Source organism: Physella acuta, unplaced genomic scaffold (genome assembly GCF_028476545.2).
Source record: "Physella acuta isolate Inbredline_101_S28 unplaced genomic scaffold, ASM2847654v3 ptg001170l, whole genome shotgun sequence".
Classification (NCBI taxonomy): domain Eukaryota; kingdom Metazoa; phylum Mollusca; class Gastropoda; family Physidae; genus Physella; species Physella acuta.
The window spans coordinates 47,477-72,694 of record NW_026732687.1 but is presented as its reverse complement, the minus strand read 5'-3'; the positions used below and the strand labels follow the sequence as shown (position 1 = coordinate 72,694).

The following is a 25,218-nucleotide window of genomic DNA, read 5'->3' as shown; positions in this document are numbered from 1 at the left end:
ATGGAATCTACGCGAGATCTTTGACGGATTTCTTCAACACAACTTTACGATATTTTGGTTTTACTATGTGAGATCTGTGACGGGTTTCTTCAACCCAACTTTACGATATTTTGTTTTTACTATATGAGATCTGCGACGGGGTTTTTTAAATTTATGCGAGATCTTTGAAGGGGTTTTTAAACAGAAGCTTGCAATATTTTCTTTTTTTACGGAATTTATGCGCGATCTGTGACTTATTTCTTAAACAGAAGCTTGCGATATTTTCTTTTTACGGAATTTATGCGAGATCTTTGAAGAGTTTTTTTTAAACAGAAGCTTGCGAAATCTTCTTTTTACGGAATATATGCAAGATCTGTGACTCATTTTTTAAACAGAAGCTTGCGATATTTTCTTTTTACGGAATTTATGCGAGATCTTTGACGGATATTTTCAACGAAACCCACACACGATTTGTGACTGTTTCATTCAACAATAGTTTCATTGGTTTTTATCATGTCTAAAATCTAAGTGGTGTATTTAGAACCGTTTAAAATTTAAACTGTTTTAAAATTATATGGCTGGATTGAATGGAGTATTTCAGATTCATTTACAATCACTAGTCAAGATAATCGGGATACGTACAACTATGCTTATAACTTTTCTAAAGATGTTTATTTACGAATCACTTTTTAAATTAGTACCAAAATCCTTTGGCTTACATCGAGCCTTTTTCTTGATGCCATATTTTACTCATTATGGCTAATTAATTAAGTTTTATGGCTTTTTGTATGGCAAACTTTGGCTGATTGTGAAGTTAAAGTATGTATAACTATACAGAAAACTAGCTGATTTTAAAGCTTGTTTTTATTTCTGGTCGAATAACCGACGCCGAGATTTGAGTTCTTGTTTTTTTTTAATAAAATTTTAAAAGGTGAAATAAAAAAAATAATTTAAAAAGTGATCTGATGCTAGTGTTGTGAACGGACTGCACGTCTTCATTAGAGTCGCGTGCCCACACTGACCACACTGACTGGCACTGTCCTCGGCTGGAATCCTGCTGACAGACTGGCCAACAGATGGCCGTCGAGAAAACTCAATAATGGATTACACCCCCCCCCTCTCTCTCTCTCCTTCCCCCGATACCCCCACTCTCTCAAGATCCCGAGGGGGGACGTAACGCGCTCTTTGATTGGCCGAATAATCGGCTTGTGTTGTAACAATCAATCCGATTGGTTTAAGCTCCGTGGCCATAATCAATTTGATTGGTGGGCCCCAGCTGTGCGCCGAATGTTGTGCTCATCGCGCCGGCTAATTAGTTAAATTAGTTCTGTGTGTCCCACACCTGACACCCCCCGCTGGTGGATCTCCCCGCCCTTACACCTGACACCCCCCATCTTGACGGATTGAGAAGGAAATACGTTGATTGTGTGTCTGTCGCTAGTCCACACAAGTGCATGATACTCCCATTCTAAAGGAGGCCACACTGATAGGTGGACACTGGATAGATACAAGTGTACATATCATTAGTAACACATAACTATATATAGCTGGTTATACATAACTGTATATAGTTGCTTACAGAGGCGGAACTACAGCAGGCTGTATGTATATCATTGTTTGATCATTATATGTGCTGACATAGGGTAGAATGGATATGAGCGCACTGTAGAATAGCTTATTAGTGGATCTTGTGAAAACTGTATTTGGATCAAAGATAGAACCGTATATAAGTGAATTTGGCAAATACTGGATATGGATCAGAGATAGAACAGTACATAAGTGGATCTTGCGATTACTGGATATGGATCAGAGATAGAACAGTACATAAGTGGATCTTGCGATTACTGGATATGGATCAGAGATAGAACAGTACATAAGTGGATCTTTCGAATACTGGATATAGATCAGAGATAGAACAGTACATAAGTGGATCTTGTGAAAGCTGGATATGAAATAAAGATATCAAATATTCAATAAAATATTAGACTTGCTAACATACACACGTGAAAAAAAAAAGCTTAAACTAAATTATTTCCAGCTGTTTTCTGACTAGCCATGTGAAAATAATTCAAGAGCCTGTGATTATTTTTTTAAATTTCATTTCTGCGTGTGAATTATCCCCCTTGGTTATATTTGGATTTTTAATAAAAAACAAAATGCGTGGTCAATCTAAAACCAAAGATTTCGAACATTCTGGACTAGTCCCTGAATTCACGACCGGCTGTTGTCTTATTTAACGACCTGATTGGGCACATATGTCGAGCTCATATGGTGGGTACCAATATAACCCTCACAAAGAAACCGTCAGACATACAGTCAATTAAAACCTGGGTTGCGGTCACAGGCCTTCGCCATCCCTCCCGGCTCCTGCAGCTGTGAAAGATCCAACTCCGCGAGCCGTGGATGGTCTACACACTCTATAATCAAAAGGTCCACACAAAAAAAACAATGTATTGATCTTTTTTATCGAGGCTGACTGGTTTAAAGTGTAGTGTGTAGGACAAATAAACACGTTACATGGATTCTTCATAACCGCGTGACATATATTTTACGGCTATATATAGCAACAAATTAACAAACACGTTTGTGGTTAAATTCAGGTTCAATTCGTTCATTGCGGTAAGTTGTGTATTTTTTTTAATTGTATTGTCATCTCTGTAGGTCATGTGACTTTGCTAGACCAGCTGGTACAGATGTTATATTTAGGTTGGCGTTTCTTAGCGTGCCAACGACCCTTAAGTGCATACAGGACTGTGGGATATTTTATTTAATGGAGTCTAGTATGGGATAGTATAGGATTTTATATTGTATCTTTAATAGTGTAGAATTTATTTTATGCAGTGGCGTAGCGAGGTCGGGTGTCACCCGGTGCGGCACTTAAGGGTGTCACCCCCCCCCCCCCCCAGAGGCATAGAGACCCTTCCCAGGGACAAACTTTCAAATTTTCGATTTGCACCCCCCCCCCCCTCAAACTTTCGATTTGCACCCCCCCCCTCAAGTTTTCGATTTGCACCCCCCTCAAACTTTTGATTTGCACCCCCCCCCCCTCGAGTTTTTCTCTATATATTTTGCTATTTTTGCCTTGGTGTCACCCCCCTAAATGGTGTCACCCGGTGCGGTCCGCACCCCCCCCCCCCCCCGCCCCCCCCCCCCCTCGCTACGCCCCTGATTTTATGTATACTAAAGTGTGGGATAGAATAGGATGTTATGTTCTATGTGTGGTCGATTGTTAAATAGTATAGGAATTGTATCCTTGGTATTTGGTAATGCGGAATACTGTAGGATATACATCGATTAGGTTATGCAAGGTAATACACGTATTGAATTGGATAATACATGATAGTATTCGATATGTATATTATGAAATTTAATATTATATTACGTTATCGGATGGGAATAATTGTTGTTGTATACTCTCTCTGTGTGTGCGTGTGTTGTGTGTGTGTGTGCGTGCGTGTGTCCGTGTGTCTGTGTGTCTGTGTTTGTGTAGAGTTAAGACAAGCCCGCCTTAATATAACATGATATAACAATTTGTTGTTGGTTGCGTTTTTTTTTCAAAAGCGTCTTTGCTTAGATTTATTGTTTTGGATAATTAGAAACACACACATTCCCCCCCCCCCCCCCACCAACACTAAATGCTAACCATATTCCTAACACCAAATCCTAATTCCCGGGGTTAATCTTGGCCGGTAATTCCATAGTGCACGAATCATACGCTTAGGGTAATCAGTAGACAATTGCTTTGATTTCTCACATGTGTCTTATTTCATGTTCGTCTATCATCGTGATTGAAATACGAGTAATGAACTAGTTCTTGATACATTTAGTTCGTAGGTCAATGACCTTTTAGTTATTTAGTTGTTTTTTTTTTTTAAAACACTTCCATTAACTATACTGACAATTATGTTTAAGATAGTTGTACTGAAAATTATGTTTAAGATAGCTGTACTGAAAATTATGTTTAAGATAGCTGTACTGAAAATTATGTTTAAGATAGCTGTACTGAAAAAATTACGTTTAAGATAGCTGTACTGAAAATTACGTTTAAGATAGCTGTACTGAAAATTACGTTTAAGATAGCTGTACTGAAAACTCTCAATCTTAAACTTTTAAAATGTAAAAACAAAAACACATCAAAAAGACATTTAAAACAAACGATTAAAATGTGTTTACCTCCACTCTATTAAAAAAAGGTCTTTTAACAAATCATTAATAACAAGCTTGAAACTTTAAAGTAAAGATATAGTATTTATTCACTCCTAACCATTGATTTACATGTATATATGTTTTCTTTTTAGAGTTCTTTAATTCCCAAATATGCTTTCCATAATTATTGAGATCTAAATCTACTTTTCGTTTGCTAAATATTTTTTTCCATTATTCATACCTACAATTTATTCTTAGCATCATATTTTAATTACAAATTCAGCTCTTTAAATAAGTCATATTTTATCTGTGAGCTAACATATTCACCCTCTCTTTCCTTTGTACAATCGCTTTAACTACCACACACACTCGCACAAAATATCTTTCACACTTTACACAATATCACTCACACCAACTTTTCCATAACTCTGTATAACACCTCACCCTCGTTCACTCACCTTACACCCCCTACCCTCCTTCCATTTACCCCCTCCCATCCACCTACCCACCCCCACCACTACATATCCCCTTACCCACGTATATTTCTCGCCAGTTACATCTCCCAGCCCGCGAGTAACATGTGGGCCCCAGATTGCTCGTATCTGGTGGCCTGCGCATTCCTCGCTGGCACCAGACTGTCTGCTACAGGCGCACATTTCCAGATGTTGGCACTCGCGCACAGGTGCGCTGCACGCCCTCGCGCTCACCCATCCATTTCAAAATAATAGCCTTGAATCGACGCGAGTAGCGGGCCCTGCTGTATAGTAAAAGCATAGACGCTGTGGGTTTTTTTTTCTTTTTAAAAATAAAATCGGAAAATCCCGATGTTTGAAGAAGGGTATAGAAAATAACTCGTAAACGTTGGAGAAATTCAGGTGAGGAGTTAAGGTTCTTGGGATGCCCGGTTGTTAGTTATGTTCATCTGGGTGGTTCGGCCCGGCTATTCGCATGGTCCGGCCACCCACCTGGGAAGGAGGGGGGTAGGGAGGCTGGACATTCGTGACGTGTCTGATCGTCTTTCAGCGGCGAAGGGGTTGTACAAATATTGTGACTGCGATGGATAGGCTGACCGCTGCTAAGTATAGAGAGAGGGGGAGGGGGGTATTGGGTTTTCTCGTGTGGTGTAGGTTTGATTAGGGTTTTATTTTTTTCATGGAAAGGATTAACGTCTAGGATTAGCATCCAGGATTAGCATCAGGTCTGGGTAGAGTTGACTGGAGAATGCGAAAAGGGGTCCAACACATAAGTGGTTTAATTTAATTGGGGGACGGGCTAAAGATGACATGGGTCTTGTGTTGTTCGAGTGTGATTGTGTGCGTTCGTTTGTATGAGTGCGTGTGTATATGTTAGCGTGTGATCGTGTGTGTTTATGTGTGGGTTTGGTTTGTGTGATCATGTGTGTTGACGTGTGTTCATGCGAGAGCGTTGTTTGTGTGAGTGTGTGTAAGGGTGCGTGTTTATGTGTGCGTTCGTTTGTCTGATCATGTGTGTTTATGTGAGCGTGTGTGAGCGTGTGTTTGTTTTCTGTGTGACACAGTGTGTGGATGTGTGGAGCCGCTTGTGTTCATGTGTTTTAATTTCAAATCTGACACGACATTCAAATTAACAAACAATTACGACAAACACTGTCTTTACTATAGAACCCTTGTATATCCAAACATCGACGAGGCTTATACATTCAGCAACCAAAAAAGTAACGGCCATTGGCTGATACACACACAACACATACACAATACCGCAACACATACACACCGGCTGAGTAACAGTGTAACAGATTCATAATGAATTACGTGCCTCATAAAACCGTATCATCGTGAACAAAGCAAAATCATTTTTTAGAGGGGAGGGGGGGTAGGGAGTAGAGTTGTAGTAAATTAACATTTTTAAAACATATTTTTTATAATTTGGTCATTTTATAATGTGGTCATTTTATAATGTGGTCATTTTATAATGTGGTCATTACCAGGTCAACGAATGATTAATGTGTCTAAGGTCAAATGTTACACCAAAATTGTTGTTTTCCTGTTAGTCCCATGGTCAAAAACCAATTCTTGGCCTTACTGACCTCTCTGAAATGACCATTTCTCTCGCCCCCCCCCCCCCCCTCAAGTCTGATGGTCAAAAACAAATCCCTGGCCTTAGACTGACCTCTGTAAAATGACCACTTCTCCCCTCCCTTAAGTCTGATGGTTAAAAACCAGTTCCTTGACCTTACTGACCTCTGAAATGACCACTTCTCCGCCCCCCCCCTTCCCCCTCCACCATGTCTGATGGTCGAAAACTAATACCTGGCCTTAGACTGACCTCTGTGAAAAGGCCACTCCCTCCCTCCCCCTACCCTCACCCCTTGACGTACATCTACGTGTTACACAACCTGGCCATATTCCACTGACCTCATTAGCCGCAGCTGTCGTCTGCTCCGTGCAGCAGGTGTTTCAGCTCACGTCAGCCGGCCTGACAGCGCCGCGTCTGTTGGTCAGCTCGCTTACGTCATCGCCACCTGTAGGCGCATTACAGGATCACATTAGCTGGGCCTCAAGGTCAACGTTAGTAGTCGGATGGGTGGTTCCCGTCAATAAGTGATGTGTGTATGGAGTAGTGTAGTGCAGAGTGGGGTAGTGAAGAGTGCAGTCCAATGTAATGCAATGTAGTACAGTACAGTACAGTACAGTACAGTACAGTACAGTACAGTACAGTACAGTACAGTACAGTACAGTACAGTACAGTACAGTACAGTACAGTACAGTACAGTACAGTACAGTACAGTACAGTACAGTACAGTACAGTACAGTACAGTACAGTACAGTACAGTACAGTACAGTACAGTACAGTACAGTACAGTACAGTACAGTACAGTACAGTACAGTACAGTACAGTACAGTGCAGTGCAGTGCAGTGCAGTGCAGTGCAGTGCAGTGCAATGCAGTACAGTACAGTACAGTGCAGTGCTGTGCACCGTACACCGTACACCGTACACCGTACACCGTACACCGTACACCGTACACCGTACACCGTACACCGTACACCGTACACCGTACACCGTACTGTAAAAGAATACAACAAAAACTATGCATAGTTTTGTCCAGTACAGTATTGTAAACCACAGTACTGTGTAATATATGGTATGATATAAAATAAGTACAGTAAACACGTGCATGAACTCAGTATAAGTGTACATGGTTAGGTAAGTCAGTAAAGTACCTACAAACTAGTGAAAGGTAATAGAATAGAGAAATGTAGGCTGCATTATACTTATACAGTACTTTGAGTACAGTAAACTATGCTAAAATCCCGTCTAGAACTTTTAATAAACTAGTGTGTATGTGTTTGTGGTGAGGGGGTGAGTATTTATTAGTTTGTGGTTCACCAGGTCACCTGACCACAATCCCCCTCCCCCTTCCCCTTCTCCACCGTTTTGACTGACGCTAGACCCCAGATGTTGCGAGCCCGGGGCTAATGGGACGAAAGGGGCGATAATGAGACCAAGCAAAGATAATATCGACTACTGCTGCATACGTGTGAGCCGATAGGGGTATTATAAAATAATCGAGTCGCTTTTTTTTTTATCACCGCCAACACCTGTGGCGAGGTGTCAGGGTGGGGACCATCAGGGTCGGGACCGTCAGGGCCGGGACCATCAGGCCCGTTGACACCAGCTGACAAACAGCACATCTTTCTTTTGTTTTAAATATGCGCACATCTTGAAAGCTGAGGCCACCTTTTGAAGAAAAAAAAAACATATTTTAAAAAAGAAAAAACATGGGTTTAGAATTTTGAAAGGGTAATTTAAAATGTAAATGTAGCTGGGGTTAAAGTTACCGTCGTACATAGGGGTCGCGTCATGTTTAAAAAAAAAAAAAAAACATGACGCATGGCCATTTGTATTTGAATTTTTAATGTATTTAAATGGACACCCAAAGGCTAGGCCCTAACGTTGTTTAGTTTGTTGCCCGTACTCACGAGGTAATTGGTTAGGTCAGTTTGATAATAAATGTGTGTAGTGTGAAATATTTGTTCAGTTTCATGATGGCATTAAATTAAAATCACATAAAGAATAGTCTGCAATGCTCTGGCATGAACGGAACCTACTATGTGAAATGACCCCCAATCACAAATCGTGAATTATTTATCAGGATATTGTGTGAATAGTGAACATTTTTATTATTGAAGTGTTTGATTCATTTTTTTTTTCATTATCGTAGTTGAGGTTTTGGGACACTACTATGTTTTGCAAAAGTAAATATTCAGCTGATTATCAAAAAATACAGTGGGAGGATTGTCAGTTAAGAGAATAGCCAGCTGTCATGTTGGTAAATGATTGACGTCCTCAAAATCCCCGCCTCTCTTACATTTAAAAAAAAATCTTTCTTTACTATATTTTTGTTTCATGTTTTTTATGGTCTTGTTAATCGGAATAAAAATTATAAAAGAGAAGAAAATCAACAAAACGCGTGTATGTTCTTTTAAACTTAAATTACAACATTTTTATCTAAGAATAGTTTCCCCTAAATTACATATCAAAGCTTTTTTCGTTCGCCGTACGTAAAATTGGGTAAAAATCGTATCGAGAACGGCAAGGTAACGGTGAAGAGAGTACGCGAGGAAAAGGGGGCGAACGACTGCGCGCGTGATCATGAATGGAGAGCTGCGCGCGCAGTGCGCAGTGCCGTCTTTCGTTGGCTGAGTCTCGCGGGGCCAAAGTGTAACCCTGCCGGCCCGTGTTCTGTTTACATTCATACGATGTGGGTTATACGGTGATTGCTTCCCGTACAGTCAATTGTAGACAACGAGCTTTGTTCAAGATTAGCGAACAACCTGGAGTTAGCTAATAAATAATTCACTGTTTTTTTTTTCCTTCTATGGACAGTGTTGATTTCTATCGGATTCCATGCTTTGCGTTAGTTATTGTAAGTTTGTGTTCCTAAGAAAAGTGCTTATAATTTTAGTTTTAAAAACCAACCGTTCATGTTTCTAATCTAATTTACTACATTTTTTATATCTACTCAGACTGTAGTTTAAAAAGTCAATGTAGTATATTAAAATTATGTTGTTATTATTATATTTAAATCCAAATTAAAGCTAGATCTATTTATAAAAAATTTAGTTTCTATTAGCTATTTAATTTCTATTCTTTTCTTTCCAAGTTCAACGTTCTTTCTTGTTTTAATTCAATTAATTAGTCGGCTTTTCTGTTGTTTTGTTTTTGTTGTTGATAGCTGATGATTACTCATTAGATCTACTGTACTTTTGTCACTTTGGATTTGGTAATTCTGTCAAGAATATCTTTCAACTGACTTGTCGAATTTAGCTCTGCTTTCAATATAGATCTAGATCTAGATCAAGATTTTCGTTTCAAAAAGTACAGTATTCTATTCGCACTACAATCCTGCTCGATATTCTGTCATACTACACTCGCGAGGTTTATAATTAATGCATGCTTGGCTGCTGTGAGCGGGTGGTAACAGATATTGGCTGTCGACAGATGTTTGATGTATGAAAAAATATTGGGGAGGGGGGGGGGCTGGTTTTATAAATTAAACAGTATAATTTCCGAAGAAAATTAAAACTAATTTTGTTTTTGAGAAAAAAAAATCTTTTCATTAAAATTTAAAAATTATACCGACATTTAGGTTTGGGGAGTTTCTAAAGAAAGTTTGTGTGAGTTTATGAAAGTGCTTCACGTGTTATCCGACAGTCGGATCAAGTCTTACAAAGCTCACCATTGTAGGGGGGATAATAGAAACGTCCAAGAAGGGAGAGTACTGCCAATGGTACCAGTGTCAAACCCTTTCCATTATGGCACCAATATACGGCTCTACAATAGATGATAGTATTGATAGTGAACAGTTACATCTCTGATACCTTTCTGGATCTGATGGTTTGAAGGGCATTAGAAGCAAAGTTAATCTATCTCTAAGACCTAGTTGTATTAGGGGATAAAATCATCAGGACTATTATATATATATATATATATATATATATATATATATATATATATATATATATATATATATATATATATATAATAGTCCTATATATGTATATGTTCGTGCAGAGGAAAGTTTTATGAAAAGGGAAATGATCGTGGGAGATATCTCCATTGGGTGTGGGGTGGAGGTGGGGTGAAGAATAAACAGTTGGTCCTGTCCAAGAATGTTTTGACGATATTTGAACAATTTCTTCAACGATGTTTGCCACTGGCACTAGCCCGGGGAGCAAGCAATCGCCCCCCCCCCCCTCCCTCTCTCGCTCGCCCTGTTTGTGTACCAAGCCCCGGCCGCTAGTGTTTGAGTTAGCTGAGGACGAATGAGGCTGTAAGAGGAGGTGGGAGGGAGTTTCGTCCAACCGAAAGAAGATTATTTGATTTGATCTCTTTTTTTTTTATTTAGTTTAATGTGTGACGAATATCTTCACCTGATGGTGAATATAGTTGTATATGTAATTTATTTTTTCTCACCTTTAATTGGATCACTTGCTGTTTTTTATATTGATGGAATATAAGTGTTGTTTTTATCCTTAAAAAAATAAAGACGTTACTAAGAATAAAGCTAAGGATTAAAATCTATGAAATCATTAGATATTTGTGGTGTGTCATTTTTTTTTAAAAATGACAAAAAATTCAAGTTTTCCGATAGTGTAAATGTGAATAATGTAATAATTTTTTTTCGAAATAAAAAAAGCTTTGTATCTTTTAAGTTCCTTTAATGCGAATAAAGTAATGTGATGCTTATGTAAAAACAATTACATACCACGCTCTTAAACTGTTTTTTAAAATTAGCATATTAATGGCAGTCCGTGTTTCTATAATGAGTTGTTGTTCTTGGCAACCTAATGTGGACTTCTTGTCTCCCTTGATATGTTTTTTTTGTGTGTCAACATTTCCAGAGGTCACGACGTGTTTTTCTAGGTCATAGCATTCGGTATTAAAATTATGTTTGGTCCATCATACTTTTCTTAATTATTGTTTGTACTTCATTGTTAGAAATGTTTTCACTTTTATTCGGTCCACTATTTGTCTCATTGGAGTGATGCTGGAGTGAGACTATCATGTCAACAAAAAGTCACGTGTTTCTCTTTACTAGTCTCTTCACTGTCAATTCAGTTTCGTTGTGAATTCACCGTTACTTCCGAAGGAAAGAAAGGCTTTTAGTACCACTTAGATAGTACCAGTATCATCATCGTTTTTTTTTTTTTTTTACCCTCTACAGCAGCTGAAACTATTGACACAGTTTTAACTTGATATTTCCACAACTTAATGTTGTGTAGCTTTAAATTAACACTTGATGCCTCTCATATTTTGGAACTTAAATTAGTATTGCGCACTTTGAATGACTTAGCAAACAACGAAATATTTAAACTGGATATTAACATTACAAAAAGGACTACATTCGCTGTACAAATTTGGACTATAAAAGTGGCAGAAATTGGACTAAAGTAGCTGCCGAAATTGGACTACAGTAGGGCCAGAATTTGGACTAAAGTTGTCGAAGATTATTTTATAAGATTTGGAGAGTCAGCCAAAGTAAAAAGACTGGCTTCCAAGGCATTTTATGGTTCCAAACTTTTGGAGGCCTTCTATCCTACGGATATCTGCAGCATGATTACCTGTAAGTTCACCTGGTTATATGCATGTAAGCACATCTGGTTATGTGATGTAAGCACACATGGTTAATTGCATGTAAGCACACCTGGTTATATGCACGATGATTACCTGTAAGTTCACCTTGTTATATGCATGTAAGCACATCTGGTTATATGCATGTAAGCACACCTGGTTAATTTCATGTAAGCACACCTGGTTATATGCAGGATAGTTATCTATATGTAAGCATACCTGAGTATATGCATATATGCATATCTAGTTATAATAGTTATATGCAGGACGATTACCTGTAAGCACACCTGGTTATATGCAGGATGGTTACCTGTAAATTCACCTGGTTAACTGCATGTAAGCACACCTGGTTAATCGCATGTAAGCACAACAGGTTAATTGCATGTAAGCACACCTGGTTATATGCACGTAAGCACACCTGGTTATATGCAGGATGGTTACCTGTAAATTCACCTGGTTAATTGCATGTAAGCACACCTGGTTATATGCATGTAAGCACACCTGATTATCTACTGCATGATCACCAGTAAGTTACCTGCTTGGTAGGCACCTGCAGTCGTCTTTAGAAAACGGCTAACGTTGAGTTCTCTCAGATCTCACGAATGTCTGTGTGAGCAATGATGTTGTTCACAGCTTCAACCTTCTAGTTTAAATTTCTCTAAGTAGTCTTCTGTGTTACCACTCCATATATAGACATTACATATAAAGGTCATACTCTGTATTAAACTTATACTACATATATTTGACTCTCCTAATATGGGTGATACTTTCGGTTAAAGTGAGAGTTGATATATTGGTGACGATCCCTATATAAGAGAAACTCGAAAGACAGATGACAATACAAATATAAATGTGATGCGCCGTGAAAAGAAAGCGTTTAATATATAGGTGACATTTCACATACAAGGGACATTTCATATATAGAGGACGTTCCAAATATAAAGTGAAATCTTCACCCATGGAACACCCCTTGTAAAGATAACACTAATTACACATATGCATGACACCTCCATATACAAGTTGCGCCAGCTAGTCACATACTTTATGTTTTCGTAATTCTTCATGAACACTCTACGTAACATAGTACTACACATATTGGTGACACTTCACCACGGTATAAACGAAGTATTAGATATTTGTATAGTAACGACACACACACACACACACACACACCACTTTAAACAATCAGGGCACACACACACATAATACAAAATAGTTTGTATCTTCTGGAAAACTCACCTAGAATTCTAATAAAAGTATCGAAACTGTAATAAACAGTATCGATACTTCATTTCCGCTGGCATTGTTTTAAGTATTGTTATACTGAAAACGATACCGGCAGGAAATTAAATCGATACCATACGATATTGTCCTGCCCTCAACTTTAGTAGACATTCATCTGTACGAACCTGAACCTATCAATTAGTTTTATGTAACTTTATTAATTAACGCGCAAATCAAAATGACAAAAGCAATCAAAACGTGGCGTTGGCAAGATTTTGACATGGGTGGATTATCTAGAAAAATGCTCAAGATTTTGTATTTGCTTGTATTGTTTAAATAAATCAATGTCTAAAACGAGGATAGGGGGACATTCCTTGCAAAACGGTGCTGACTCAACGAAAAATAATCAGCTATTGTAATCTATGTAGCTCTATCACATACACGTAACCTCCGGGGGGGGGGGGGACGACAAAACGGATTAAAGTATTTAATTTCTACATAATTAAATATTAATTCTGTCGTCCAAGGTGGGGGGGGGGGTGGTTGACTTTCTTCGGACTGGAAGAGGCAGTGCCCCACACACACACACCACCCCTGTAAATACTTAACTGTTTACTGCTATAAGTTGGGCACTATGAGCCATTGAAAAACCATCTGCTTTTTTTTTAATCACTTACCAGTAAATACCTGCTAGAGTTTACGGATATAATTTGGGCAATCTGAAGGGAAGTAACACCATCTCCCGAGCGCCTATTTTCGCGACGTGGTTCCTGATGTGTGCTATCATTCCAGGCACCTAAAGACCGCCCACGGTTAATAGCTCATCTGTTTTCACACTGATTTCCACCTGTCGCGTGCAGGGGAGGGGGGGGGGGGGTGCCGTGTGGTGCACGTGCGGACAATTTTTGAGTGGCTGTAAATTTTTTAAAAATTTCACCGGAATTGAAACGGAATCAACATTAATTTTAATTACGAGAGATGGTCTAGTTGTTTCCCTTGCCTTTCAAGTTATAAGGGGGTTTATATAATGAGATTTCTTTCACTACAAGATAAACAATAAAATTTGGGGGAAAATAGTTTAGTTAGTTGATAACAGTATTAACAGCAGTACTAGGAAGTGTTAATTGTGAATCAACATTAATTTTAATTCTGAGAGAAGGTCTAGTTGTTTCCCCTGCGTTTCAATGTACAAGGGGGTTTATATAATATGATTTATTATACTACAAGTTAACAATAAAATTTGAAGAAAAAAATTGTCTAGTTGATAACAGCAGAACTGGGGAGTGTAAACTGTGAATCAATTTTAACTCTGAGAGGTTTAGTTGTTTCCTTACCTGTGAAGTTATACTTGGGGTTTATATAATGAGATTTATTTCACTACAAGATAAACAATAAAAATATAAAAAATATAGTCTATTTGATAACAGCAGAACTGGGGAGTGTACATTGTGAAGCAAGTAAGAAATAAAGAAAAAATAAATTCCACGTTAAATGTGTCTTTTATTTTTTACTTGTATCGTGTTGCAAAATTCATATTTATCAGAAATGTGCTGGTAGCGCCAATGTAGTCATGTGACCAAACAAATGCTAACAGATTAGCATTTAAAAATTTAAAAATCCATTACTGATGCAGTTAAAACAAAAGCATGGAAAGATTAATGTGTTTCATGTGATTTGGTCAAGCTGGCGTGTGCTCACAACAAAACCCATGGGAAACACATTGTATGGCTACGGCAAAAAAAAAAACTTTTTTTTTTCGTTAAAGATCTTAATAATAATTGAACATAAAGTAGGTCCTACCGTTATCGTGTTTTTTAAAATAACTGTGTATTTAGTTTTTAGTTTATTTATTATAGAATGGTTTGGTGTATGCTAGTGGCAGAGCATTCGATTAGTAACCATATACTCTAGAGAAAGTAAAGACAAAAAACTGACCAGACTAGATCTATATTTTGTCATGCCGGTCAAGGAAACACTACTTCGTCTGCGTTAAGGACAGCCTAGTCTGAAAGAGAAGTTTTTTAATAGTTCTATTTCAAGCACGGAAGTAAATATTAAAAATTGAATAAAGTTGTTTGCGTTTGATCTAAGGTTGAGTTGCTACTATCAATTACGTATACAAAAAGTCGTATCAACTTACACGTACGTGTATCATAAATTTATTATTTTGTTAAACAGAAGTTATTAAAATAAGTGAAGCTAATAATTAGGCATATTTATGAAGAATGGCCGCACATTTCTGCAAAATCTGGCTAGTTTTACTTTTTATTCCCCGCGTAATTCACACTGGCAGACGACTTGTAAATATTTACTCTTCAGAATTTTCATAGTGTATTAATTTATGACAGTGAAAGAGTTGAATTTATCTGTATCATTGCATTTGTCAACACGGCGAGCCTATCAATATAATTTTATTTTCAGATTTCCGGGAGTGTGCGATGCCGGATAGTCCTGATATCAAACCGACTCCCCCAGCAACACTCTCTCCCAAAACGGGTAACATGACAGGGTTGCCACCTGCGACAAGACCACTCTCTTCAAACAGCAGTATATCTGGTAAGGGTTTTAAAACGAACGTTTATTTCGTTTAGTCTAATGGTTATTTAGTCGTTGATATCAGGAACATTATTCTAAATCTAAAGTAGCTCTAGATCTATGCCTAAAAATTAAGTTTAAACTTGTTTCACATTGTTACCTCATGTACTATCATTAAGACTAAGACTAAGAGGCATATAACCCCTTCAACGAATGTGATCTTATTCAGTCTTATTGTAAATTAAATTATTGTTGTCAGCTAAGATTTTTTTTTTATGCCTTTAATTAACAATAAAAAAAACACTTGCATTTTATTAAATTTAGACTCAGATTTTTAGATTTAGAGCTAGATCTAGAATCTAGAAGTAGTTTAAAAGGTAAAACATTAAAAATGAAAAAAAGATAGATCTAATTATTTTTTTAAAAATAAAATGTGTTTGCACACTTACTTTTTTTCTCATCAATCTTATCATATGTTCAGTTTAAAAGCAAAAATTTTTTTACTCTTAATTGTTTAAGTTACCCTAACAGTTACAAAATCAAATCACAATATACTCTAGTCATTTCTCATGAACATAATCTTAAGTTAGACACACTTTTTAAAAATAAGTTTATACCCAACATCAGTAGCTCAGTTGGTCATATATCTGCCTTAGATAAATTTAGCCTCCCCCTTTCCCCCCCCCCCCCCCCCCCGCTCCTTAAATCTATAATGGTTCACAATCACACCTATACTGTTGCTATACCTGCAGGTGTCAATGGCAGTCACTCTCCACACAGCACAATGAATGGTCGCACTCCTTCCCCCCCTCTGATCGGCTCTCTCATGAACTCATCCAGTGGCCAGCAACTGCCCCCTGCCTGTGGTGCCAGACAGCTCAGCAAACTCAAACGGTTCTTAACGACGCTCCAACAGTTTGGCTCGGATATATCCCCTGAGATTGGAGAAAGGGTTCGAACCCTTGTCTTAGGTCTAGTGGTAAGCTGTTCTCTTATGATTAATTTTCTTCTTCCTTTTTGTGAACCTTTTATCTAGATCAATATCTGGATATCATTTATTAGTAAAATATCTAAATCTTTATTGTAATAAAATATTTAGTTAAAATAAAGAAATATAATACTTCCATGTGTACCAAAACCACCAAGTAATTGTAATTTTTGTTTCAAGCTAATTAATCCTAATATCAATTAAACTAATATTTTATAACTATCAAATACATGGTTTCCATAGCTAATTAATCCTAAGATCAATAAATCTAATATTTGTAACTATCAAATACATTGTTTCCATTGCTAATAAAACAGAACTGCTATACATCCAATATTTATACCTATCAAATCCATTGTTCTTTTTTCAGAACTCTCACCTTTCCATTGAAGAGTTCCACGCCAAACTTCAAGAAGCCACTAACTTTCCACTTCGACCATTTGTCATTCCATTCCTTAAGGTAAGAACTTAATGATACAGCTAATTGTTATTGTACAGATATTGAAGTCTCTTGAGAAAGCCAGCAATGCAATACAGCATTAGTTGTGTTTTTTGTTTTGTTAGTTTTTCTTTTGTTTTGTTTTTTGGATTTTGAGATTGAGGTAGCAATGTTGAACAAACTAGCTTTTATATCAGGTGTAGATATAGGAAAACCAATATTTTAATTGTTGTAAGTCTTAATATTATTTAGAAACAATATAAAAATGAGTGACTCATTACAATATAATATTAATATTTATGTTGGTTTCCTCAAGGGACATAATGCTTCTTACCAAAAGTTAATCATTGTTTAACTTTTGCTCATTTGCAGGCCAACCTTCCCTTGCTGCAGAGGGAACTTGTTCACTGTGCTCGTATGGCCAAGCAGACACCACAGCAGTTTCTTACACAGAATGAGCACATTGTGTTTGACCCGACACACTCTCCCCTGGACACCCAGGACTCCGTCATGTCTGAGATCAATGAAAATGGGAAAAGATGTTCTCCTGATAAGTAAGCACTTTTTAAATTAATTTAAATAATATTAGACCTACCCATTTAAGAAATTTCTAGAGCTCTATTTGATTCATGTCTCCACTTGGACTGTTAATATTTATTTTTAGCTATTTTTTAAGAGTGACTTCCCTTTGCTTCTGTAAATTAATATAGTATTTTTCTTGTTATCTGTGTACTATTAATAAAGTTGACATTTTTTTACTAAGGTCTAAAGAGAATGGTCTAGACCTGCATCTTGACTCACCACATCCAGCCAAAAGGCACCATGGTAGCCATCAGATCAGCCCAGTGTCCAGCAGTCGTGTTAGTCCTGGTTCAACCTTTAACCTCTCCACTGGACCAATCAGGCTAGAGGACATCAGCAAATCTCGAGAGATGAGAGAAAGGATGGAGAGAGAGCAGTTGGAGAGAGAGAGAACTGAAAGGGAGAGAGATCGTCATTTCACCAGTTACAGTAAGTTTAGACCTATTCTTCTAATCATTTTTTATTTCTATTGTAATGTTTATTGTTACGTTTTTCTGACCAAAAAGAAAGATCTTTAAAGAAATGTTTTTATTTCCTCTTCAGGTTTCAGATCTTCAGATTCTTTGGATCACATGGAGAGATTAGATGATGATTGGAGACACGTTGAAACAGTAAGGGATTTTAGGCAGCTTTTTAAAAAACATTTTTATAATTATTTCTATAACTATAACACTGTGTTAAAAGAAATCAAAATTTTAAATGTGAAATATTGTATATTAATTGTGTATTTTAATGCAGTGGTTTAAAAAGAAAATTTAAACAATTCTAAATTTCATCTACTATTATGATATAAGCAGAAAAAAAAAATTAAAATGCGAAAAGTTTATTAATTGTCTGATTTAAATTTTTCTCTCCAGATGTTAAACTGCATTATTGGGATGGTGGATAAAACTAAAAGAGCGCTCTCTGTTTTACAAGAGAGAAGTGTCCGAGATAGGGAGGAGCTCTCTCTCTGGGCTCGCAGGCAGGCTGATGGGATTGATGCAGACGTCAAGAAACGCTCAGGCGACGTGATGGCTTTTACTCTTCGCCAGACAGAAGAACGTGTCAGTGAAGTTAGACGACGCGCAGGTTAGAAGCCAAAATTCTTTTTTAAATCTCAGCCAAATAACCATTCAATGTGTTGGTAATTAGTTCTTCTCCGTATGTTAGTGATTTCTTCAATTTTTTGCTTTCTTATATCGGCTTTCCTGAAATTAAAACAAATTAGACAGTTTTATGTAGGCTTTATACAGGAATTAATGTTGGATAAATGCTTACATTAACAGAAGAAGCTGTCAATGATGTCAAGAGACAGGCCATGCTTGAGCTACAGAAAGCTGTGTCAGCGGCAGATCAAAAGGCCGCTGACCTCGTGGCCGCTGAAAGGCTGAAGATGGAGAGAGCTATAAATGAAGCCAGGAAGCAGACACATTCAGACCTTCTTCTCACACTAAGTCATCAAGAGGAATCAGCAGAGGTAATTAAAATTTAATTAGAATTTTGAATTAAGTCTTTTAATTCAATTCTTGTAACCTGATGCTAATTAGATGGTTTAAATTTGTAAAAAGAAAATTTAATTAACTTTTTTTTTTTAATTTTTATTTCTGCAGAGTTGCTGGAATTGTGGTCGTAAGGCAAGCGAAACCTGCAGTGGTTGTAACGTGGCCAGATACTGTGGATCATTTTGTCAGCACAAGGATTGGGAAAATCACCATCATGTCTGCGGCAAAGCCCACATCACTTCAGTCGCTGAAGCCAGAGAACTGAGGAGGGCAGCGCTAGCCTCAGCTGCAGCGGCAGCCGCCAGCATCAACGCACCATCCTCATCAGCCACAGCCGGCAAGGACCTGGCACCCTCGTCCAAGGGCTTGTCTGCCGATGCAGCGAACATCACCTGCGTTTCCCCGACACCGTCTGTGGTTCCAAGCTTATCCACCAAGGAAAGCTCAAAACCGACAGCCACCTCCACTGGCATTGTCTCCCCATCATCCCCATCTCACAAATCTTCCAGCCCAACAAACTCCAACCCTGGCACGCCAGATCAGGACAATGAAGCCACAGTCGTATCCTCCGAGAGCTCAGCTTAAAGGTGCATTCAAATGGACATCTAAACTCTTAAGTCAAATCTCAACCTTGGCTTTGTAATGCCAAATTGGACAGCACACAATGGAGATTTCTCATTACCATATCATGTGGGGGTTTTATCTGGCTACATATCGTTCAAGAAATCTACCAAAAAATTTTTTTTAGGTTGAATACAGATTTATCATCCTAGTCCATATAGACAAAACTTTGTCAATTAATCAAGTTGGAAAAAAAATATATAAACAACACAGCTTTGATGAAAAAGCATCAAAAATCGAATAAGAGAACCAATTTTACAATCCTGTTTTGAAAGTCCTATCAAATATATACATATCTGGTTTTACCATATCCATACATTGGGTACATATGTTTTGGCTTGTCATTTTAAAGTTAAAATCTGTCCAGGCCAGATTGAAATAATTTGAACTAAAATAACTGAGGATAAATTGCTATCACAGTTTACATACCTGGTAATATTTATCACAAAAGCTGTCATTTTTGGGAGCTGTTAAGATATTGCCATACGGACAGAAAAATAGCCAACTGGCTGCAAAATAAGATTTGAATAAGTTTAGTAGTCTTGTATTTCAGTTGGTAATGATTTTTGTGACTGTTTTTATGATTGATAAAGTGTTAAGTATTCACTATGTGTGCTTCAGTGATTACATGATATATTTACGTAAATTTAATCCTAAAAAAATGTATATTTTGTCAAACAAACATGACAGTGGATGAACTATTTTGGGATACCCAAATAGATTTAATTCATGATACAGGGCATTTCTATGTTTTTCAGTTTGCTTTTTTTTTTAGTAATTTTTCCCAGTGACTTTTTAATAATGGTAAAGGGTAACTAGAAAAAGATGGCCAAACTTATTTTTCGCTGGCCACTTTTTGGACAGATATTGGGTGTTTCACTTTTACATTGTGTTGCCACCTTTTCTTTTTTTTTTTTTAAACTAGTCACTCTTTCAGATACTCTATTTAATTCTCTTGAAACTTGTGTGGGTCTAAATTTGATTTTTAAATATTTCATTGTACTGTAGCAATAGTGTCAGATTATATTTTTTAACTAATCTCAGGCTTGATGCTAATTTTTATCTTTAATTAGCCAAGATATTATACCATTGATTCCCTGTTTAATAACTTTAATTGACCACGCTCTGGTTTCTACTATAAAAAAAATGGGTCAATCCTTTTAATTTTATCAATTTGGGAACTTAATATTAGATTATTTAAAAAATTTTAAGTAGATATTTAAAAATAATTTATCTGTTTTCATGTTCAATTTTTCAGAAATTTTCTTAAAATAATCAAGTTTATTGTGGGTATAATATTTGTTATCAGGTACATTTTGTATGGTCTGCCAAAGATATCAGGCAGATTGTGTTAATAGATCTCATCTTGTATCGTCAATTATACCATTTGTACTATTATACCAATGTAGCATTTTCCTTGTACCAAAAGTCTGGCAGACGCCACTAATACAAGCATAGACTGAATGATGCCAGCACAATCATTTTATTTTACTGTATACATTGGACTGTCTGAACCTACACTGTATACATTGGACTGTCTAAACCTAGACTGTATACATTGGACTGTCTGAACCTACACTGTATACATTGGACTGTCTAAACCTAGACTGTATACATTGGACTGTCTGAACCTACACTGTATACATTGGACTGTCTGAACCTACACTGTATACATTGGACTGTCTAAACCTACACTGTATACATTGGACTGTCTAAACATACACTGTATACATCGGACTGTCTAAACCTACACTGTATACATAGTCTAAACCTACACTGTATACTACTGGCTCAAAGCCATGCTGACTAGGGGCTCTGTACATTGCAATGATCCATTAGTGAAACCTTTTTTGCGATACCTGTTGAATTTATTTTTATGTAGGCTTACTTATTGCAAATTTAAGCGCTCACAAAAATATTTTTAAAACTGTTTTTAGTCCTATTTTTTATTTTAAAGCAAATTTTATTCACATACAAATAAAAAATTTAAAAATTGTATGTTTGCAAATGTATTTTTATTTATTTTGAAGCAAATTTTAGGCACCTTACAAAATTATTTAAAATAGCTTTATTGTGCTAATAATAAAATATAAGAAATTGGTAATAAATTACTACAATGGATCTTTACATTGATATGAGCCCTGCCTGTGTTTCATACCTCCTCATCAAAATAAGCTAGCACAATGTGATATTTATTGCTTTATTTGACGCATGTCTTCTGCAGCATATTATTTTACACACTATTTGATTTGCACCACATCAACCCCCTCTTCATTGGTTTCTGAGTTAGATTAAAAAGTATGGCGTAGTGGGTAAAAAAAACTAGAAACCTCTAGCGGGTTAAGTATAGTTGTTTCTCTGAAACAAGAAATTGTTTTTAAATAATATTGAATTCAAAACCAAATATGGGTACCCTATGAATCTCATTAAAAATTTAACCTACACAATGTGCATTTATCAATATAATTAGCATATTAATAAGCACAAATTAATGTTACTGTAATGTATTTTTTAAATTGAATAGAATGCTTGTTGGTGAATTATTATCCTTAAGACAGTGAGTGTATGAAATATTTAAATTAATATATTTTATTATATGTTTGTCTCAAATTGAAGGCATTTACCATGTGTATGTGTGAATATATGTTTACATATATACATACACATGCATTCAATTGCTGCATTTAAAAAAAATTGCTTTAAAAAATGCTATCCAAAGATCAGATAATGTTTTTTTTTTCATTACATGATGCAGATTAACAAGTTTTAATTGTAATTACTGTGTGGTGTAGAAATATTGCATTGTTTTAGAAGTGTGCTCTAGGCGGGACGGGAATTCCATGATGTGGAATCTCACAGGGGATGTCCTGGGAATTCCCAGACTGTCTACTGCACTTTGCTGGTAACACTTGGTGCCATTTACATACTGTCCATATCGGCATAATGTGATTTTAATGACTGTCTCACTGTTGTTTGGTTTCAGTTTACTTTTTATTCTCTCAAAGTGACAAATAAAATACTCATGATTTCAAGTATTTGATTTATCTTTGTTGATTTGGTTGAACGCCAGCTGAAAAGAATAGGGCTGGTAAGTAGGTCACCAACCAGTTCTACGGCTCAATTAAACCTGCATGAGCCATTGAACTGGTTAGTGACCTACTTACCAGCTCTATTGAGTTGTTTTTACTTTTTTAAATAAAAATGTTTGTGATCAGTAAATAAGCAAACACAAAAATTAGAAATCATGCTTCAATAGTTTTTATTTCTATAAATTCAATATCCCTCAGTCAATATTTCTAGACCCAAATCTCAAACGTGATGTGCATCAAACAGCCTAATAAGTGCTACTTCCGGTTACCGAAAATTGCTCGATAGTTAATAGAAAACTACTAATCTGATATAGGCCTAATACTTATTTATGAGGTTTCGTCACCCTAACTGAAACGGTACTCAATCTATCGTGTTTACATACATACACACACACAGAGAGAGAGACGGACATGATTTAAAAACATAACCTGGCTCCAGAAGGTGTAAAACGTAAAAAAAATTGGCCTAATATCGATTTATATATCTTAACCGCTTACAATACACCCTTCATATTCCTTTTAAAGTAGGAAGATGTGATACTGAAAGCTCATTTGATTTTTGTGCATGATTACAATGCTTTCTCAATGCTAAGTATACTAGAAAGTAAAAACGCTTTATAAGGAAACAAGAACAGCAACTGCTTGAAGTAAAGAGTAGTCTCTCTTTGTTTGGTAAAAACTTAAAAACTTCTCAACCAAGATCCCCATCTGTATTAATTATGCAGAGGCTTAGCGAGGCGGGGGGTGCGGACCGCACCGGGTGACACCATTTAGGGGGGGGGGGGGGTGACACCAAGGCAAAAAATAGCAAAATATATAGAGAAAAATGATAATGCCACTTAATTAAGTGGTTAATTCGAGTGTTAAATATTCTTTTAATAGGTGCTAATCGAAAGTTTGAAGGGGGGGGGGTGCAAATCGAAAGTTTGAAAGTTTGTCCCCGGGAAGGGTCGCTACGCCTCTGGGGGGTGACACCATAAAGTGCCACCCGACCTCGCTACGCGACTGCAATTATGCACCCCTCAAATATTCACTGCCCTGACACAAGAAAAGCGACAGGGCATACAGTGTGTGCGCCAGGTTATTTAGCGCCCTAGGCAAAATTATTAAAACTCCCCCTTTCACACAAATTAATTACTAAAACATATGTATAAGAAAACAATTAATTAAAAGTGACATAATTATTTATTATGAATTGCATACACGTTATAAGTAGAAATTAAAATCTAATTTTACTAGCCTCCTTCGTCTCAAAAGTATGTACTAATTCCTTCAATTCCAGTTTGCAATCGTAATCACATTTTATGAAATTGTTGCTAAGTGCACGCGTCTACTTTGTACTTTACGACATAGCCCCCCCCTCCACTCACTCCCCCTCCCATTATAAAATTTTAAGTGCTCCCCCCCCCCTCCCGAAAGAAAAAAAGTCTGGAAAAAACCACTGAATCAAAAAAAAATCTTTTAGTGTTGGGCTATCTGCAGACCTCCCAAGGTGAGCTCCAAAACGGAACTTTAAGCTTGACTGTCTTTAGTTATAATTGCAAAATGTCTATATTGTGTGATTATGTAACGATTTTTTGGTTTATTAAAAATAAAGTGTTATAAATTGTATAGATTCCAGCCAAAAATTGTCATTTATGAATCCTTTAGGAGTGGGTGAAAACTATGAAAAGACAATTAATTAGATATTTAATTTACAACTGTATGTCTACTAACATTAAGTATTGCAATCTATACACTACTGATGTATTTGTCTTTCAACTTGATAATGCTAAAAAAAACTACCAATTTAGATCTTAAGCTCTATTTAATTTTTACAATAGCAAATAATAACAACCTAAGGTGCAGGAATTTGAAATGAATGTAAAGTTAAGCAACAAATTATCTCCCATTTGAAAATCCAAATACCAAAATTTTATTCAAGGTAAATAACTTTCACAAAAATAGCTAAATTAACCAAGTGTAACTAAGACATGCTTGAGATTCACAATAAAGCACTTTAAATTTCATTACTAAATAATTATAACAAATCTTTTATATTAACTATGTAACCTTGTGAAAAAAAATATTTTACCCATTGGATACTTAACTGTAGGTTTTGTTTGAAAGTCTAAAAACGGTAGCTTTATTACAACATACTTTCATTAAATCTCGATGACATTCTTTTACTGCCGCACTTTCATTCTATGTCGTAATGTAAATTTTGGATCCCCTAAATAACAGAAACAGATGTTCGAAAGAAAACCCCAAATAATTCATGCTAACTCTGGCAACATTGAACATCAGGGGGGCTAGGGACAAACACATTATATAAGCAACATAATAAATAAACACAATATTGACATCCTACTTTTACAGGAAACTAACATTTGAACTACAGATGAAGCAAATAAACTAGATGCATAATTAATATCGACGGTCTCAAGCTAAACATCACTAGAACAGCCCTGAAGTAAATTAACATTAGAACAGTGTTCTGTTTCCCAGGTTTTTAAAAGTGCACAACCTGAATGGTA

The 25,218-nt window shown here is 36.6% G+C and overlaps 1 protein-coding gene across 6 annotated transcripts in view; it reads left to right on the top strand.

Moving 5' to 3' along the window:
• LOC131956693 (protein CBFA2T1) overlaps window positions 1-22,645 on the top strand; it is an 82,591-nt gene extending 59,946 nt beyond the window's left edge. For 2 of the 6 annotated variants that reach the window (XM_059321244.1, XM_059321250.1), the window contains exons 2-10: window positions 15,386-15,520; window positions 16,252-16,478; window positions 16,858-16,947; window positions 17,299-17,480; window positions 17,690-17,937; window positions 18,052-18,119; window positions 18,366-18,579; window positions 18,777-18,967; window positions 19,101-22,645. In XM_059321244.1, the coding sequence (XP_059177227.1) occupies window positions 15,386-15,520; window positions 16,252-16,478; window positions 16,858-16,947; window positions 17,299-17,480; window positions 17,690-17,937; window positions 18,052-18,119; window positions 18,366-18,579; window positions 18,777-18,967; window positions 19,101-19,577 (1,832 nt within the window). In that variant the 3' untranslated portion in view covers window positions 19,578-22,645. Of the gene's footprint in view, window positions 1-1,874; window positions 2,599-8,071; window positions 9,033-11,333; window positions 11,733-15,385; window positions 15,521-16,251; window positions 16,479-16,857; window positions 16,948-17,298; window positions 17,481-17,689; window positions 17,938-18,051; window positions 18,120-18,365; window positions 18,580-18,776; window positions 18,968-19,100 lie in introns of those variants that run through there. The other 4 variants (XM_059321246.1, XM_059321247.1, XM_059321245.1 and 1 more) reach the window with 4 other exon arrangements.
• The last annotated feature ends 2,573 nt before the right edge of the window (window positions 22,646-25,218 follow it).